The sequence below is a fragment of the Xiphophorus maculatus genome, chromosome 23, assembly GCF_002775205.1.
Source record: "Xiphophorus maculatus strain JP 163 A chromosome 23, X_maculatus-5.0-male, whole genome shotgun sequence".
In the NCBI taxonomy this organism is placed as follows: Eukaryota; Metazoa; Chordata; class Actinopteri; order Cyprinodontiformes; family Poeciliidae; genus Xiphophorus; species Xiphophorus maculatus.
In genome coordinates this window covers 11569734-11587694 of record NC_036465.1, presented here as the reverse complement: position 1 = coordinate 11587694, position 17961 = coordinate 11569734, and the positions used below count along the sequence as shown (strand labels likewise).

General features: G+C 37.3%; 1 protein-coding gene across 2 annotated transcripts in view; it reads left to right on the top strand.

The window, feature by feature from the left end:
- rab28 (RAB28, member RAS oncogene family) overlaps positions 1-17757 on the top strand; it is a 33271-nt gene extending 15514 nt beyond the window's left edge. For both annotated transcript variants that reach the window (XM_005802078.2, XM_023329087.1), the window contains 3 exons: positions 10322-10425; positions 10509-10586; positions 16419-17757. In XM_005802078.2, coding sequence (XP_005802135.1) covers positions 10322-10425; positions 10509-10586; positions 16419-16511 — 275 coding nt within the window. In that variant the 3' untranslated portion in view covers positions 16512-17757. The remainder of the gene's footprint in view (positions 1-10321; positions 10426-10508; positions 10587-16418) is intronic.
- The last annotated feature ends 204 nt before the right edge of the window (positions 17758-17961 follow it).

Below are 17961 nucleotides of genomic sequence, written 5' to 3'. Positions count from 1 at the left end.
ATGCAAGGGAACTGTGGTGTAGTTTTTAGTTATTTATTTCTTTTTTTACAAAAGTTCTAAAAAGTTGAATTCTGTCACTCTTTATGTCAAATGCATTCTGCATGTTTTTGACTTCCTCTTCAGTCAGATTATAACTATAAAAACACATGGAAAATGTAGTTATCATTGGAACTCTAGATATAAATATGTATTTATATTTAGCATATTTCTTTTACTTATGTAGCATACATTTATTTAAAACTTGAGTATTACTTCGAAGTGGTTTACGTGACTGTTCAAACTTAGTTTACATATTTCTTTTTGGACATTAAGCCTGTGTCGTTTGTCAGCCCAATTTGTTTTCATTAAGTGGCGATCGCAGGACCCCTCGCTCACTCCCCACCCCTCACCATTCCCACTGCCATGCTCTCTTTCCCTCAGGAACTCTGGAGCATCTATCACAGGCTTGCACAGCCCTTATTTGGGTGACTTAAATGGGTTCAGTTCTCTTAACCCCTCCTCATCACTCATGTTTTTTTTGCTCTGTGGTTCCATCACTGTTCACTGGCGATTCACTCAGGCCTGCCATGGGAAATGTTATCTAAGAGATAAGGACTCAGCGCTGAGAGAATATGCACCCTTAAAGATGGCTTACCTTCTTTTTTCTTTTGCTCTTGTAGTTTCTTTTCTTCCTCAAGCGTCTATCTGTCAACATCTCTAAGAACATACTTGTGCATTCATTTTCATCCTTGTGCAAACATCGACTCTTTCAATCACGCGCTTATACCCACTCTTTATGCTTATCTCTCACTGGGGTGGACTAACACCTCAGCTGTTGCCGCCTCTGCTTTACAGTAATGTATTTTTATTGCTCTGTCTCTCTGTTGTGTTAAACAACATGCATGTGTTTGTTTTCTGCATGCTAAGGCAGATCTCACTGCATACCGTTGCCCGTTGCACTTCTCTCGCCCCTGGTTTCCGTTCAGCTGTGTGAAAGTTCAAGTAAAACATGGATATCCTCTAACTCCACATTTCTCACCAAGCATGTCTTTGCCCAACAACATTGTCAGTCTTGAGTTGTTTGCCCTCTTGGCTTGGCCTTTGGTGGAGTTGAAGCCCACCCCTCTCCCCAGCTCTCCCTACCCTGTCACCTCTTTGCCCCTGTAAAGCTGCCACAGTTCCTGTCTGTTCAGTGTAGGCCTGCACATTTCTTAATAGAGAGATGCTCAGAAGTCCAGGAGCGCAGAGGAGCTCAATGCACTTCTGTTTTTGGTTTAGCTCAAAAATGTTTTTTCTGGCTCAACCCACTCGTACTTAGGTCCTCTTACAACAAACTAAAAGGTCCTAATTGCCCCCAGGGGAAAGGTTTAGCCACAATAGACATGTGGTGGGACAAAAGCCCAGTACTCATACCCAACAGCCCCCCCCCCATCCCAGATAGAAGGGATGAACACGTCAGCAGTGTCTGTTTTGCTCTGTGGGCAGCAAGACCACAGGTTCAACGCTGTAAAACATTATATATACAGCATATAGACCCAGTAAGGCGTAGTGTATGGTTGGGTAGAGACCTGGAATGTTTACAGTTTACAGCAAATCCAATCTTTCCTGTTTCTCTTCACATTTTATTTAAGGTAAAGGGTCATACTGAATGTGTGTATCAAATTTTCTTGCTAACCGCACTGACTGTAGGCTGCTGTCTGTCTGCAAATCTGGAAAGATGGGAAATGGGGATTCAGGTTACAAGATGGAGAGAGATGAATAAAGAATTAAAGCTCCATTATGCTGTGGGTTATAAATCAGTGTAAAATCACTACTGCAGAGACTTGTACTCACCGTTAATTAAGGCATTTGTTCTATTTTTGGGGCTAAGGGATAGACAGTGTATTGGTAGTTTTTCTCATTTACAGCTCTGCTCTGTTTGTCCATGCAGAATAATGTAAGTGCTGGGATTTAATTGTAAAAAGTTTTGACCCTGCATTCGTCTCTCTTGATTCTTACTCCTGTTGAAACATGGAAAGTCCTCATTCATTCTAGCCAACCATAAAGCAAATATTGTTGCACATGCAGTAGATGATCAGTCTTCGAATAGCTTCTTGTGTGGTAAGTCATGGGCCATTTGAGTTGCACAGCACAGCTTAGCCACCTGACCGAAGTGCAGCCTGGAACCCTCATCACACTCAGCCTATACTTTATTTCTTCACTGCTTCACAACATTGATATGGAGGAATTCCTGGAAGGGCCCGTGCTGACACAGGACTGGGCAAATAACTGATTGATGTGAATCCACAGGCATATATTATACATGTATGCGAAAAAGCAACAGAGGTCTTCCACAGTTTTTTTTGCTATATTTGCTAGTTTTTCATGATGTGTAATATGACATCATATCTTTGAAACTAGATTCTGCTTCACATTTTAACTTTGAAGCTGTTTATTCAGGCAGTTGTGATCAGAACGCTTTCCACATTAGGGTTCACTGCTGAGACATCTGTGGCCAGTCTAACGCATCAATGTCCATGTGGAGATTTCATAATCACAGATAGACATATGGAGATGAGATGCATATAATTTTGAAAACCTTCCCATGCCCTGTATAATTATTATAGTTATGGTGCCGGCTCACAGAAGCAACCATTACTGCTCTCCCATAAAAGTCCACTTAGTTTAACAGCAACAGGAGAGAGCAGAGGACATGGCCAGTGAAACCCTGGGCCGCGTCTTGTGCGGTCGGCTCAGAACTGGGCTTTTTGTTCACTTTTCATGAGTCCTTGGAGCCCGTAAACCCAGCCTGCGAGGCCCTTGGCCCCATGTTTTACTATACCAGTGACAGCCCGGCACTCCAGCTCGCTCTCTGCCTGCAAAGCTACCGCTGGACACTTTGCTATATAGTCATTCACCGGGGAGGAAGACCACATTGTTTTAATAGCCGCCGTGGAGTATCTGATTATGCTTTAAAGTGTGAATTCATGTGTGTGTGTTTGCACGTGTGTTTGTGTCCACACATCATTTGGCGAGCAGCGATCGAATGACGAGATGATCTGTGATCAATGAGCTGTCGACAGAACACTTCTGACCTAGAGAAAAGCAAGTCCCGCGACAGTGCTGGCCCGTTTCAGGCCACCAGGGCAGGGGTACCGCTACACAAAGAGTGCTCTGTCTCTGTCAGGAACCCCCCGAGGACTCCTGCACGGGCCTCGCTCTCCTTGACAACACCCAGCCTAACTAACAGCACTTCATCTGTCTGTACTCATTCAGAAAAGCCAAGATAATATTATCAACTTACCTTCACACTTAAACATACTGATTATTATTTCTAATAATTCTGCTGCGCGTTTAGATTAAGTTAGACAATGTCTGAAGTCAGTGAAAAATTGTTACCACATTGGGCAGGGGCATTTCTGCTCTAATTTTACTTTCCTCTTCTATAACTGGCTGTTCGGGCTATCCTACAGTAAGTTTCAGATTCTTCTGCAGTAAATTAAATGTCCCAGCATTTTAAAAACAAACTGCAAACTTTAGACAATACCTACACTGTTGCATTCTAATGAAATGGACTCTTATTTGATTTCTGAAAAGGTCCTTAAACTGAAGAAATCAGTGAAACTTCTCGTCATTTCACTTCATTTCTCAAATGAGAAAATAAGCGCCAGTGTGTAATTTTCAGAAGGGGGAAAAAGTAGCCATTTTTTTTGCATTATGTTGCATGTATTATATGTTCAGCATAATTCTGCTCTGGGTATAAAAACCACAGTTTTAAGAGCTCTCTTTGAGTCATGTTGGACTTAGTCATTTAAAGGCTTCACATAAAATTCAGCAGTTATTTTGTTTTATTAGCCGCATGTGCTGTGAAAGTTAAATCAGCGTCTAATTCAATCACACATCACATCAGGATGATTTATTATACTTTTACTGACTTTTTAAACTGTTAAGCATTTTCCTGTATCTTCTACCAGAAAGTTTATTGACTGAATAAAATGCCGCTTACAATTAATCTTACATGAGGAAAAATGACTCTGGCTTCTTTCAGACCTCTGTAGTTATATACGAGTGTGGATTACTTAACATCCTAAGTGACCATGTACTCATTGTTATGTTTTGTGGCTCTTTAAAATGTATTGAAGTATGTGGTGAAATTTAAGAAACTTATGCGACTGAATGTGTAATTGCATGGTAAGTTACTTTATGTTCCACTAATGGATCTTAAAATGCATACAGACACCTCTTTAGTGTTCTCTATGAACAAAATCCCTTGATTTTAGGTGTTTTGCCTCATGTTTTACTTTGAGTGAATGATTTTAGATTCTAATCGTATGATTAAAAATGATTTAAAACTACATACTTTTAGTGTTGCAAGGGGGTGGAGAATCTGTTCTGGAATTTCTGGATTAATTATTCAGTTAAGGTTATTTATCATGGATAACCCTGAGTACTATTTTCACAATAGATCAACCGAGAAGCACATTTTTAACACACTTCTTCAATTCCACAGCTGTAGCTACTGAAAATGTTTCCCTCTTTGGCCATTGCACGCTACAAAAATTACCTCTGGCTGGAGTGCTAACTATGTTTTGGAAAGTTGATTACTTGAAGCAAAGTTTTGTTTTCAACTCTAAAAGTCATTTTGGCAATAATTTATATTTAGGGCATATTGTGCATTCAACTCCATATCTTGTACTTTAATTGTTTGTATTTATGTTTTACTGTAAAGTGTTTGTAGGTTTTTCATGGTATGCTTGTTTTCTGTTTGTTCATGCAACAAACAAACTTGCAGATAGTCTAATCTAATTGAAATAATTTTCTTCCCTAAAAATATCCAAGGCAAATTTATTGTGGTTTAGTTTTGAAAAGCATAATTTGCAATTTATTAGACGTGACAGGAATTGGAAAAAATGAAAATGGCATAAGACACCATAATGTAAAAAATAGGATCAAGTGGCAACTCCAGCATGAGAAAAAAGTGAATAAATAAAATAGTCCCCATATTTTTTTCTATTTATATAAAAAGCCTTAATATTCAACATGTTGTAAATGTCAAATATAATAACTAGGTCCTTATGTTTTTCTTTTAAAAATCTTTAAAACCATATCGCAGTTCAATAAAGGCGATAGATAAATAATTCCAGTAAGACCAGTTGATGTTATTTATATCTATTAACAGTATAATAGTCTTAAAACAGCCACAAATAAACAGTAGCCTGAATAAATCACATTAATACAGGAAAGCACAACATTGATCAACCTTGGTCCTTATTTTTGTATAAAGGTTTCTTGATAGAAGAAAACCCATTTATTACAAAACATGCAGCTTGTAACATGGCTGATTTAGTATAAAAACACCTTTTTCTTCATTAAAGCACCTTTAGTTCTAACACTGTTCTTTGTGACAATAGATATGTTCAGACAGGGAGATTTTTGTTGTTTTTTTATAGTAAGGAGCAAGTGTCTCAATCTTGTTTTTATCAGCTAAATGATACTGAGCAGTAGCAAGTGAGGCAGGTCAGTGCCTCACTATGCCCCAAACAGCTGAATAATACTTCAGTGTCTCTGGCACTTTCCTAGACATTTCATTAAAGGAACTTTGAACCGTACAAATGGTATGGTAGAAAGGTTCAGCCTTTTAAAAACTGAAATTGTTGAGACCTTGATATACCTTGATACTGGTGACCATCCTATTCCTAGTTCCAAGCATCACTAAGGAGTATATCATTAAAATCTGTCTTTTGAAAAAAAAAAAAATAATACCATGTAGTAAAATGCATATTAAGTTTAGAAAAATGTCAGAACAATATTTTTCACATATTTGGAACATCTAATAATGCTATACAAAAACTGTACAGCTCTTTTAAACTTTAACAACCACATAATGGTTAATGCTACCCTTAAGGTTCACTGTGCCTTATTAAACTGCAGAACTGGAGATTTGTTAAGAGATGTTTTTAGAGTCAATGGTCCATGAAGATTTAAGTGAAGAATTCGACTGCAACATTGTAAGTCATGCCATTAAGGTCTGTATTAAAGTTGATTATCCTTGCCTATAGATTCATGGTTGATATTTTTGGGAAATTGAGGCAACAGGGTTTTAAAGGCATAGTGTGAGGTAATGTTGGAAGTGATAGGGTCTCCCCTGGGGTTGATTAAGCTCAACCTTGTAACTTTCACTTAATGGGAAATGACCCTGTAGAGCCTCGAGACTGACTGCACACTCACAACTAGCCATTACTAACACACACAAACACATAGGGGCACACACACTTCATACATTCCACCTTAAGTCCCCATAACTCCCTAACGCACCAACTGCTGTTTGGTTTAAAACTGGGCTGTCTGCAATTAACTGTGTTATTTCAAGCTTATTCTCTAGCTGTTGCTCACTGAATAAACTGTTCCAATTGCTCCCCAACTGCCAACTGAGCAGAACAGTGAGTAGGTGTTTCTGTTATCACAGAGTGCTTTTGAATAACACACCAAGGATTTCACAATCTAGTCCAATTCAGTCTATGATTTCAGCTTGGTTAGCCAATGTTACCTATTATCTGATAGTTTTACCAAAGCTGGATCTGTCAATGTTTTTTTATTTAAAAATGTAGCATGCCAAACGTGGTGCCAAACTTTCATGCTAATTTATCTGATCAGCTGGAGATGGCTCTAAGCCAGACAAGTATCAGAGTAACTCAGACCTTATGAAGGCCTAGATTAAAAATGCTAAATAAGACTTTGATGGGCTGCTGATAACAGTAGTTTTTGCATCTTAACAATAAAATGCTAGGTTTATACAACTGTCCCAAAAACCTTTTCCATTGTATTTCACTGGGCCTTTATTCCAATAATTGTAATTCTGGATGTGCTCTACAAACAGGCACTTAATTTTTTTGAATTCAGTAAATTAATAGAGTAAATGGAGCTATGTAATATTTGATGAGTGGATTGAAATATTTCTTCCAACACAACATAGTGGGTAGTAGTTTGGTCAGGTATTATCATCAGTTAAAACAGACTGAATAGTGATATTGCATTGATATATTTATGTCGCTGACATAAAGCCTGTTTCAAAGAGAGAGCCTGTAGCATTAGCCCCACAGCTCTCATATGTGTACCATGTATGCCATTCATGTATGCTTCAAATACATCTGCAACTTTCATATGAATCTCATGCAATACAATGCTATCACTCTTTTTGATCTTAGGAAGACTCACTCACCTCAGGATGATGGCTGCTTGACAATTAAAGTAAAACTAATGTCATGGACACTGGATGTCTTTATTTTTTTACTGTCTTTCATCTACTTACAGTTGTGCATGCCCAACATAATTCATGCCCTTGGCAGACTTGAGTTTAAAGTGATCTTTTAATTTGACCAACATATTTCTTGTGATTTGAAGTAATATTAATATTTTGAAGTGGCAAAGACAGGAGGTCTTCCAACCTCAATTAAAATTAAATATAAGACACGTCTTAGATAATGCATCTTGGACCTTTGCTTATTATCTTTTGACATAGGCGTGTCTCATTTCCTATCAGAAACAAACTTTGTGGAATAAAAATAATTTTCCATAGTAAATTTTAGCTCAACTGTCAAAAACTTTATCTAAATACAGGTTTTAGTAAAAATATGGCTACAAATATAAACCTCTTCTCTTCTAAATGTCTCTTTCATTATCAAAATGACAGAGACAAGAGATTGCTTTGTCTCTACAAAATAAGATTATTCTGATCAGTAGTAATTAGGTCATGAATAAACTTAATTTTCTAATATTCAACAGACATAAAAACCTGTATCTGTGTTTGCTGGGATTCAGGATAATCGACTCTGCCAGTGAATGAATTCTTTCCATGAAGGAGCTCAGCTGAGATCAACATTAGACTGACTGATGGAGGAGATATTTTCCTCTCATTTGGTCTTACCCTCTTTTAATAGGTCACTGCTATAACAAACTAATTATTTACGGTAAAAGCCTAATTCATCCAGCAGATATTAATCTCTAACCGTTGTCTGGTAATTCAGCCCTACCACAGAAAGACCGTTTAAATAAACACTGATGGTGACCAGAGAGAGGGAGGGCAATCGCTCATGACGAGTGATGATCCTCTCTACTATCTCTATTTGCTCGGAGGCCTAAACAGTTTATTTCGTGTTTGCAGTCACTTCCTAGAGGTTGTTAAGCTGATGTACAGTTTGACAGAAACGGAGGGAAACCAGATCATTGGAGGAAGATTGTTTTGACCTGATAAGTAGAGAAGGGTACATTAGGGAGAAAAATGGAGTAAAACACTAAAACTCTAGGATTAGCCTTGTATTCAGTTTACACAGACCACAGCGTAGAAAACATTTTATGTACAAAAGTAGATATTATTCTCTGACTAATTGGAGCTACATAAGTCTTTATTGGCTATGATCCTTACCATTTATAGAAATGATGGCAGTCTAGTTGTCCATCAAGATAAACAGTATTTTGACAAATAAATCTCACCATGTACAAAATTAATAGTTAGACTTTTCACAAATGTTTGGAGAAATTTAACTTTGAACATCTACATTTCTACAATAACTCACTCCTGAACAGTAGCTTTATTCTCATTCTAGAGCTGCACATTTAACTTTCTACTCTTCTACATAATATAATCTATTGAGCTACTTTTTCTTTTAAAGTGGTACATTTTTATGCAGAACAAAACTTTTGGTACAAAATTGCTGGTATCTAATCAAAATGCTAATACTAATAAAACTATTTTCTAAGCTCTTTGCCTATGACACGTCACAGAAGACAATGCCAAATTTAATTTCAAATGTTCTCTTAATTATTCTTTTACAGAATGATCTTCTGTCTTTTCTTCTCTTTTGCCATAGCATGTGAGTGTAAAATATAAAGTCTTGTCTTGATTTTTTATAAAACCAGATGAAGCACTAGTTTCAGGATTTCTCTGCAGCTTAGATCTTCCCATCGATGCACACTTCTGTGGGTTGAATTTACAAACACAACTCCATTTACCCAACAATGATGGGTCTTCCCTAGCTCACAGAGTATAGTGTTAATGTTGGTTAATCTGACTGCGACAAATGATGAATAACTTTTCCAAGTGCACAGGATCCAAAGGATTAACACCGTTTACGTCTTGCTATATGCTGGGTGTCTCCTCTGGCAATGACTAGAATTGATAACCAGCTGTGAGAGGTAACAATGTTTATGCACAACTAAACAGTCACATTGAGTAGTTATCGGAAAGGCTTCATGGGTAAAATTGTTCTCCATAGATTACTTGAGTTTGACTAAGGCATTATTATAAAATTATTGCAGTTTATATTTCCTGCTCAGCATCAACTACCCTTCTCTGAGTTTAACTTTATTCCCACCATCTTCTCATACACATATTCACAAAAACTCTGAAGGCCATGAGAACGGGCTAAATCCTTGACAACTTCAATGAAACCTCACACAAAGACTAAAACTCAGAGCCGGGGCGAGAGAAATGCAACACCTTACAGTAGCCTGACCTCCTCCAGGTAACACAGACATGTATGCACCAGATACCGGGCGTGGCCAGCTCCCTGCACAAAGCCAGAAATAAAGAGTGAAGCTATTGCTTTCAGCTGCAGGACCCCCAGGTGACCTTCCTTATCGACCCCTGCATGACCCCCTTAGAGAGGGGAAAAAGAGCAGGAAAGCTCTCAGTGTCATTGCACAGAAGTTAAAGACACAGGAATAGCTTGACAATAACTATAAAGGATGCTGTCATTGTGCATTCTCAGTGTGGATCAGTGTGTAGGTAATGGTCTCAGCTCTTGGATCCTTGCGCTCACCTTAAAAGCCCAGGATGGTCATAAGTCAAACTCTTTTCTCTATCTACTCTCTCAATATGAGTGTAGCCTCAAGTCTTTGGTCATTCATGTATTGTTCCTTATGATTTTCTCCACAGATAGGCTGCTTTTTCTTTTTCGGGTCAAAAAGAGGTTCATGGCTTTAGGGTAGAACCATGCTAAACTTACACCAAGGAATGTGTCACATCAAGCTTTAACACCAGCTGGGAATGGGGGCTCTGGGTCACAAAGTTTTTCATTCCTTTTCTGAAATTTCTGCCATAAATAATTTCAAAGCCCTTTACAGAAGATGACTTGGGTTGAACATAACTATTGGAATGTGTTTTGTTTTGCAGTGACTTTATGTATACCACCGCTGTACACTAGGCAGACGTCTTCCATCTTAACTCGTGTGTAAACAGTTATCCTTTCTGTTTATGTTCTGATATGTTACGGTGAACCCGGTGAGAGTGCTCTATAACCACTGTATAAATCCATCCATCCATCTTCTGTAAGATTTCTCACATTAGGGCGTCTTTTCTCTGCAGTCGACCTGGAGCACATGAGGACCATAAAGGCAGACAAACACCAGCGCCTGTGCCAGGAGAATGGCCTCATCAGTCAGTTCGTATCGGCCAAGACGGGGGATTCGGTTTGTAAAACCCTCCTTTGAGTCATGATCAGTGTTTCTTAGTAAAGTTTGTATGTTTTATTTTTATTTTTGTCTTTCTCAAGGTTTTTCTGTGTTTCCAGCGAGTAGCAGCTGAAATTCTTGGTATCAAGCTAAATAAAGCAGAAATAGAGCAGTCCCAGGTGAGCCATAAGCATATATATTTTTAAAATTCTTATTTACTCCTGAGTAATTCACCAAATCCGTTCATTCTTTTGCCAAATATTTCTTGTACTTGAATACGTTGCATAAGTATTGATACCCCTTGGACTTTGGTACATATTGTGACGGCACAACCACAATCTGCACTTCATTAAGATTTCATGTGATCAAGGATTCTAGTAGTCCTTAAAAGTATTAAATTTTATATAATTTTCCAGCCATGTATGGGTGTGAAAAACCAGATTTCTGAAATAAAAAGGGCTTTTCATGATTTTTATAATTTTAAAATGTTTTTTCTAACACAGTGAGCATTTGTTTTTTGAGTTACTGGCAAACACACTCATTCAGAAATTAAAAAGGACAATTACATCGACAGTGTTTTAGCCACTAGACTCTTGGGTTTTAACCGGAGCCAGGGTTGTTGGACTGGGTTTGGCTTGGATGTCAGACAAAGCTGTAAAATTTCAACACTTTGGAATGCTATTAATTACTGTATCACTGAACACAAACTGCAATTGAAAGAATATGTATTCAATATTATATAATCAGTCCAGATTCTTCTAAGTGTTTCAGATTTTAACAAACCTAATTTTGTCAGGATGTCATAAAAAATTAATTGTCCCTTTAGTTCACTGGGAAATCAAAAACCAGCTTCAGTATTGTATTGTTTCTTGATTTGTTGGGGGAAACAATAATAACATTCATGAATGACCATAAGGTTATAAAACACCCTGGTCTGTTGCCTAGGAACCCTTGGTGATTAATGCTAAGTAGTGCATAATAGGGAGTTGAATGAAAAATGATAGCTGGTTTAAAAAAAATAACATTTTGCAAATAAGTCTGAAGAATATGGTTTGCTGTGCTCTTGTATTCATCCCCCTTTACTCTGATTCTGCTAAATAAGATGTGGTGCAGCCAGTCACCTAATCACAGAATAGAGTCCACTTTTGTTTGTTTTTCATACTAAAATTAATATTTTGTTTCATTTTCCTTTATTCAACTACGTTTTCCATAGGTTTATTTTCTAAGTGACAGTACATTTTAATAACAAGTATACAACTGAGTAGGAAACTGCTTACAGACAGACACGTAAATAACACCAAACTGCATTATTTACTAATTAAGTGTAGTTCTAAAAGCCAGTTGGTTGCACTGAATTTTGTTTTACAGTATCAGAGTAAAAGGAGGTTCAATAAAATTCACATTTAAGTTGTGCAAGAAATTGGAAAAACATTCATCATTTTCCTTCAACTTATGAACTATGTACCACTTTGTTTTGGTCCATGAAATTCCTCAAAATACATTAAGATTCGTTGCAATAACATGATGAAATGTAGAAAAGTTAAGTGGGTATCAATACTTTAACAAGGGGTTGTGTATTCTGTGTTATGCTTGAACTTAAGGGAGGTCACAGAGAGTGTGTTAGGTCATCAAAGGTTACCACACCCTGACTTTTTGTACTTTTTGTTGTGTAACCATGAGTTTGTTACGTCTGCTCCTCTGTGATGATCTTTCTACCATTGACGCGGTCCTTCTGTAAATAGAACCACGCTGACCGCATTAATGCATGAAGTCCGGGGTCAAAGGTAGGCAGTTGTAAGGGTGAGGAGGTTAGGGCGGGTTGTCTGATTTATTTAGCTTATCTCCCACCGTTTTAGGATGAAACGGGGTCTCCGCTTGCCAGTCAGCCAAAGGTGCCCAATGGTGGCAGCTGTAGGATTTACAAGGCCACCTCCCCCTGAAGCATTAATCCTGGGTCTGATATGAACGGCTGGAGCCACACTGGCTGGGCAGTGGTTGATGAGCATGGGGGCTACAGAGAGGTCAGGACCCCCAGAGAAGGGAGCGCATATAGAAGAAGGACTGACCAAATTCCCAAGATCCACTCCCATCACCAACAGGGCTGCTGACTAACAGAAAATGGCTACACACTAATAGAGCTGTCCATCTACTTTCCTCTCCCAGCCCTCCCTTGATAGTTCTGTCAGTTAAGAAAAGTGCTTTAATCCAGACCAATCAGGCTGGGTGACTGACTGAATCCACTTTACACCTTGAGGAAAAGGGTTGAGATGATCTGACATGAACCAAAAAATGGAGCAATTCAAATAAACAACTATAGAGTTTAAGTCAAGATTACTTTTATAGCCAAATATTTCTAAAATATGAATGTGCCACAGCAAATTGAGGTAAGGATTCCTTCAATTGAATATCTTAATCAATGTCTTTTTTATTGAAAAAGAAGTTTTAAAAAAATTAGGACAAAAAAAGGAAGAACATCATACTGCTTATAAATTAACACTCTAGGAACCACTTGCTTATCTGCTAGCCTTACAGAAATGTACCAAAAGAAAAAAAAGGGGAAAGGCAGATGGGCTGGGGACTGAGTGCAATTAAGCAGAGTTATATAGAAAATGACATTTAAAAACTTATGTGCACACATTATCATTCATATCATTCGTATCAGCTATTGTCCGTCTTTCCTTTTTTCAGTAAATGTCAGAAATTGTTGCCAGGTGGTGTAAAAGCTGCACTGCAAAAACACAAAATCTTATCATGTACGATTTCTTAGCAGATTTTTTCTCTTATGGAAAAAAAAATCTTTTGTTAAAAGTGAAAAATCTTCCAGTGGAACTAGTACTTTTTTAAAATCAATTTTAAGGAATTATTGACTTTAAACAACCTCCTTTATTATACTGAAAAGTTACTTGTAAGTTAGATTTGCCTTATTTCAAGTGTACTAACATATTTACACCAGAAAAAAAAAATACTTTCAGATGTTGTGTTCTTTCAGTGTGGACATAGAATCTTTTCTGTATAACTTCAATAATCCATTGTGAACATGAAGGAGGCAAGGAGTCTTTCCAATGCAAATAAACAAGGAAACAAGGAAAAACTCCAAAAAACCAGTTCATTTTACAAATATCTGTTTTATGGTTAAGAGAAATATGTTTACCAGTTGTTACATTTTCAACACATTTTAAAAATGTAGATCAATTTGAAATTAATTTAATGCATTCAGCTAATGCAATTAACTTATGTTTATGTATTATAAAATTTATCAATGTTATTCCAAGTCACTTTGACACAACCAGGTGGTATCCAGTACTGATCCAAAATCAGTCTAGATCACTGCAGTTTATCCCAGCAGGATCTATTTGTACAGTGACACTCAGGTTCAAGTACTTAAGATCTCAGGTATATTATACCACACTCAAAGTCAAGTCATCATATAACAGCTATGAAAAGTCTTTCTATGGAAACCCAGCTGGTTGGAATGAATTGTTGACCTTGCAGCATTTGGTGTTTTCAGTTTTTTTTTTTTTAATAAAAAAAAACAATACAAAAAACCCCCACATTTTCTAAATAAGAAAATCACAATCTTACTAAAGAACTGTTGCAGACTGAGATCTTTGTTTTGTTTGGGAAACACTGGAGTGAAATAAAAGCAATAACCATACATGTTATGGAGCATTAAAAAAGGAATGTGCATCGTTTCTCTTCCAAGAAAAAAATAGTATGAGCATTTTTAAAGAACGCCAGAGTTTAATGTTTGTGTCATGCATCCAGAGATGAGGCTCTGAGCAGGTCATGGCCCTGGTTGTAGCTGTAGGCCCAGCAAAGCCTCATTATCAGCTGTCATGTTTAGAGAGCTGAACATGAGGGTCACAACCCCCCGACGGTATTATATCTGCCTGGCAGCCCTCTCCGTCTTGGTTCTCTGTCTGCCGGATCAGATAGTGAGGCTGCAGATCACTCAGTAACCCCGACACCAGGCTTCGGCGGCTCATTAATCTGACAAGCAGCCGGGAAATTCAGCAGTGTGGACTGATCTCCAGTGGTCATGCAGAAAAAAAGTTGACTTCTGTAAAACTGCCATCAAATATATACTTATTTCAATAAAAGAAATAATGACCCTAATAAGAATAGAGTACTGCAACATGACTTTAGTCTAAAACTCAGCCTGCATTAGTCCAAAAAATGAATTGAGAAGCAAATAAGTCATATGTAATACCTGTCAGCATCAATAACAATTGAGTTTCAAATGTTGGTTAAAAATGATTAGCTGAATATATTTTAGATCCTGTTTCTAATCTGAGGTTCTTTTTTTTATCCTGGTTAAAGTCAATTTAAACTAGTTTAATAATCTTAGTTTAATAATTATTTATTTAAAACTAATGTGCAATAGTGCGACAGACTGGCGACCTGCCCAGGGCGTACCCCGCCACTCGCCCGAAACGTTCGCTGGAGATAGGCTCCAGCACCCCTGCTGATCCCACTAGGGACAAGGGTGTACAGAAAATGGATGGATGTACATTAGTGTCTGACTTTAAATATTTGTACTGCTTGTATACAGACATTGCTTCTTGTTGATTTTGTTTATTTGGCTTAGCTGTGCCCACTGGAGCTATTTTTCATGTTTTGGATTTTATTTTCACTCCATTTCCCATCTATTGTCTTTACTAAAACTTGGTGTTCATTCTTCTCTTTCTTACTGTTCCTTTGCCATTTTTCTGTTTTATGTTTTTCATCTTTCCTTCTCTGCATTCATCCACTGCTCAGAGGATTGTGAAAGCTGAGCTGGTGGACTACCCACATGATGAAGGCCCAATTAGACAGGACAACGCTCAGCAAAGCAAAATCTGTTTGCTTCAGTAACTTAAAGTATGTCACTTCAGTTACTGAGTAGATCTAAACTCTGCTGTAATGCAGACACAGTAAGTCGGTAGTTGGTAATCTGTTCCCTGTAGTTCAGATATGACCTCTAGAAAAATATAATAGAACCTGATTACTCATTAGCTCTCTGCCATTATGTTACAAGTGATTCAGTTATATTTTACTGACCTGTCTTGATGGTAACTTCAACTTTCAGGTACCCCCAGACCTTTGTTTCAACCAGTTTTAATTTCTGGCATACATGCTGAGCCTTGTGTTGAAGAAACAGCTCAGCAGTTTGAGATCATGCTTATTCAGAGTCAGACCAACGCCACGTATGTCTGGCTGCTGCATATGTTCCCACAGTCAGCAACTGTAGTAAATCACTCTGTACACATTTAAAACCCCCATTAAATGTTACATTTTACAATCCTTATTCAAAATTATGGAATTACTTTGTGTGAAAAATATGCAGTTGTTTGACTTTGCATCAAAACAAACAAACAAAAAACTCCAGCAGTTTTATTAACTAGCTGAACATTCTGTAATATGCATTTCTAAAACAAATACATGCACAGATCTGACTACTCAAATGATGCTGCAGTTCAAGGACAGCACATGAAGATGTTACTGAGATGTTGAGCCTGCTATACCAAACAAATATGTAAACATCATCTGAAATGTTCCTGCTTATTGGCGAAAGGAACCGGCCAGGTGGCAGGCATTACCTTTCCAGTAAGTGGAGAGGTGGGCAATTAAATTTTAGATGTTTTCTTTTTCTTTCATTTTTCATGATGAAAAGGCTTTTTGCCAGCCCAAATGTTTTAACCAAATCATGCCGTATAAAAGGCAGATCTTGCAAGTGCTAAGAAAATGTGCAGTATGTGCCCTTCTGTATTTAAAAAAAAGAAATAATATTAATAATAATCTAAAATTTTTCTGGCATTACGCAAAATAGAAATATTTTTTGCAGTCCTAACTGACCCACAACAGGAATCATTGAGTTTGATCTAATGTCATGCTGAAAAAGAGAGGTTCCCTTTTGAAGTGTGTAAGTTCATGGTTTCAACTTTCCAGTTTTTAGATTCCTTTAGTAATAGTATCTGATGAAATTGTAGCAGCAGATTTTTAACCCTCTGCTTGTGTTTCCATTTCTACAGCGTGTTGTGAAGGCGGACATCGTGAACTACAGTCAGGACACCGTAGCCAGGACAGCCAACACCCCTCGCAGCTCCATGTGTGTGCTTCAGTGATCCTCTCAAGCACAAAAACACAAACATTAAGATGTAAAATCGATCGTCTTCAGGCAGTATTAGAACTTCGAGTGAACTGGATGAGAAAGTATTCGGAGCGAGGTTTCTGTGTTCCTGTGTGTCAGTCGTATTGCTTGGATGAAGAACAGACTGCGTGGCTCCGAGGCCTTGGCATGTAGTTCAGATATTTAGCAGGAATTAGTTCTTGGGTGGTTCACCAAAAAAGAAAATGGGACCTCAGTTTTTTAAGTTTATGTGCAGCTATCAATTACTTCTATACCTTTAAAGCTATTACCTGATTTATACCTTAGGGTGAAGCTGGTAATTTAAAGGAGCAACATAGCAACTGAAAACAATGTTATAGAGACGTTATATTGTTTTTTTTTTTCTTTAGCTTTTAGTTTGATAGTCTGCATATTTCAGCTTTAACATATTTTCAGTTTTTTTATTGAAAATTGCAAATAAAGGACAGGCAGAGGTAAAATCTATATCTTTCATACTTTTATTCAGATATTTTCTTCTATATGTGCTGTTTACTTGCAAACCAGAAAGGTAGAGTGAAAATGCTGCTGTTATTGAAGTAAAACTCCTATTACTGTTTGCCAATTAGGTGGTTGCTTGCTCAGTGTAAACAGTATGCTGTTATTTCACTTAGAGACATTCCAAGATTTATTCTTAAATATTTTTTTCTCCTGATTCAACAATAAGTTGCAACCTGCAAAGTAGTTCTATCCAATTTGTTTTAGTTCACTGGATTTTAGTGATTCAGCTCTTCCTATAATTTTACATTTCCACTCTCATTTTGTTAGTTGTTGAAACATTGACAATCCCAAAAGAAATATCTGAGTATATCTGTGTCATTTAAGCTTCTTTTAGATTAGTTGTTGGACTTTCAGTTGTAAAATAAATGTTCATGTTGGAGAATGGCAATGATGCATAAGGTCTTAATTTTGCAATCTTAAATGGGAGTTCTTTAGCTTGTCTGTCCCTTAAATGTGTTCAATTTTAAATGTCTTCTTTCCCAATCAGCTTCTACATGATGCTATATGTCAGCATGCTGTTGAAACTTGAAACTGCATTGTTGATTTCTGTGTATTGGTGCAGTAACTCATCTAAGTGGTCAGAGAACATTCTGCAAATGCTGAATATGTAAACAAACTGTACTTTTCGAGAATGTAGAGATACACTCATTATAAAGTAAGAAAGATTTGTTTCCAAATAAAAAGTTGCAACATGGAAAACAAGATGTGCTTGTGTCCCCTACAAAACCTGTTCCATATGGTGAGTTTTGAAGTTTTCAAAGTTCGGTTTTATTATTAGGCAATGAACTTGCATACACTTGAGTAGGATCACTTGCTTGCATCATTTGTATTTATGATATCTTACAAATAATATCACTGCTTAAAGTATGGATGGTTTTGAAATGATCGTTCTTAAGACATTTTACTTT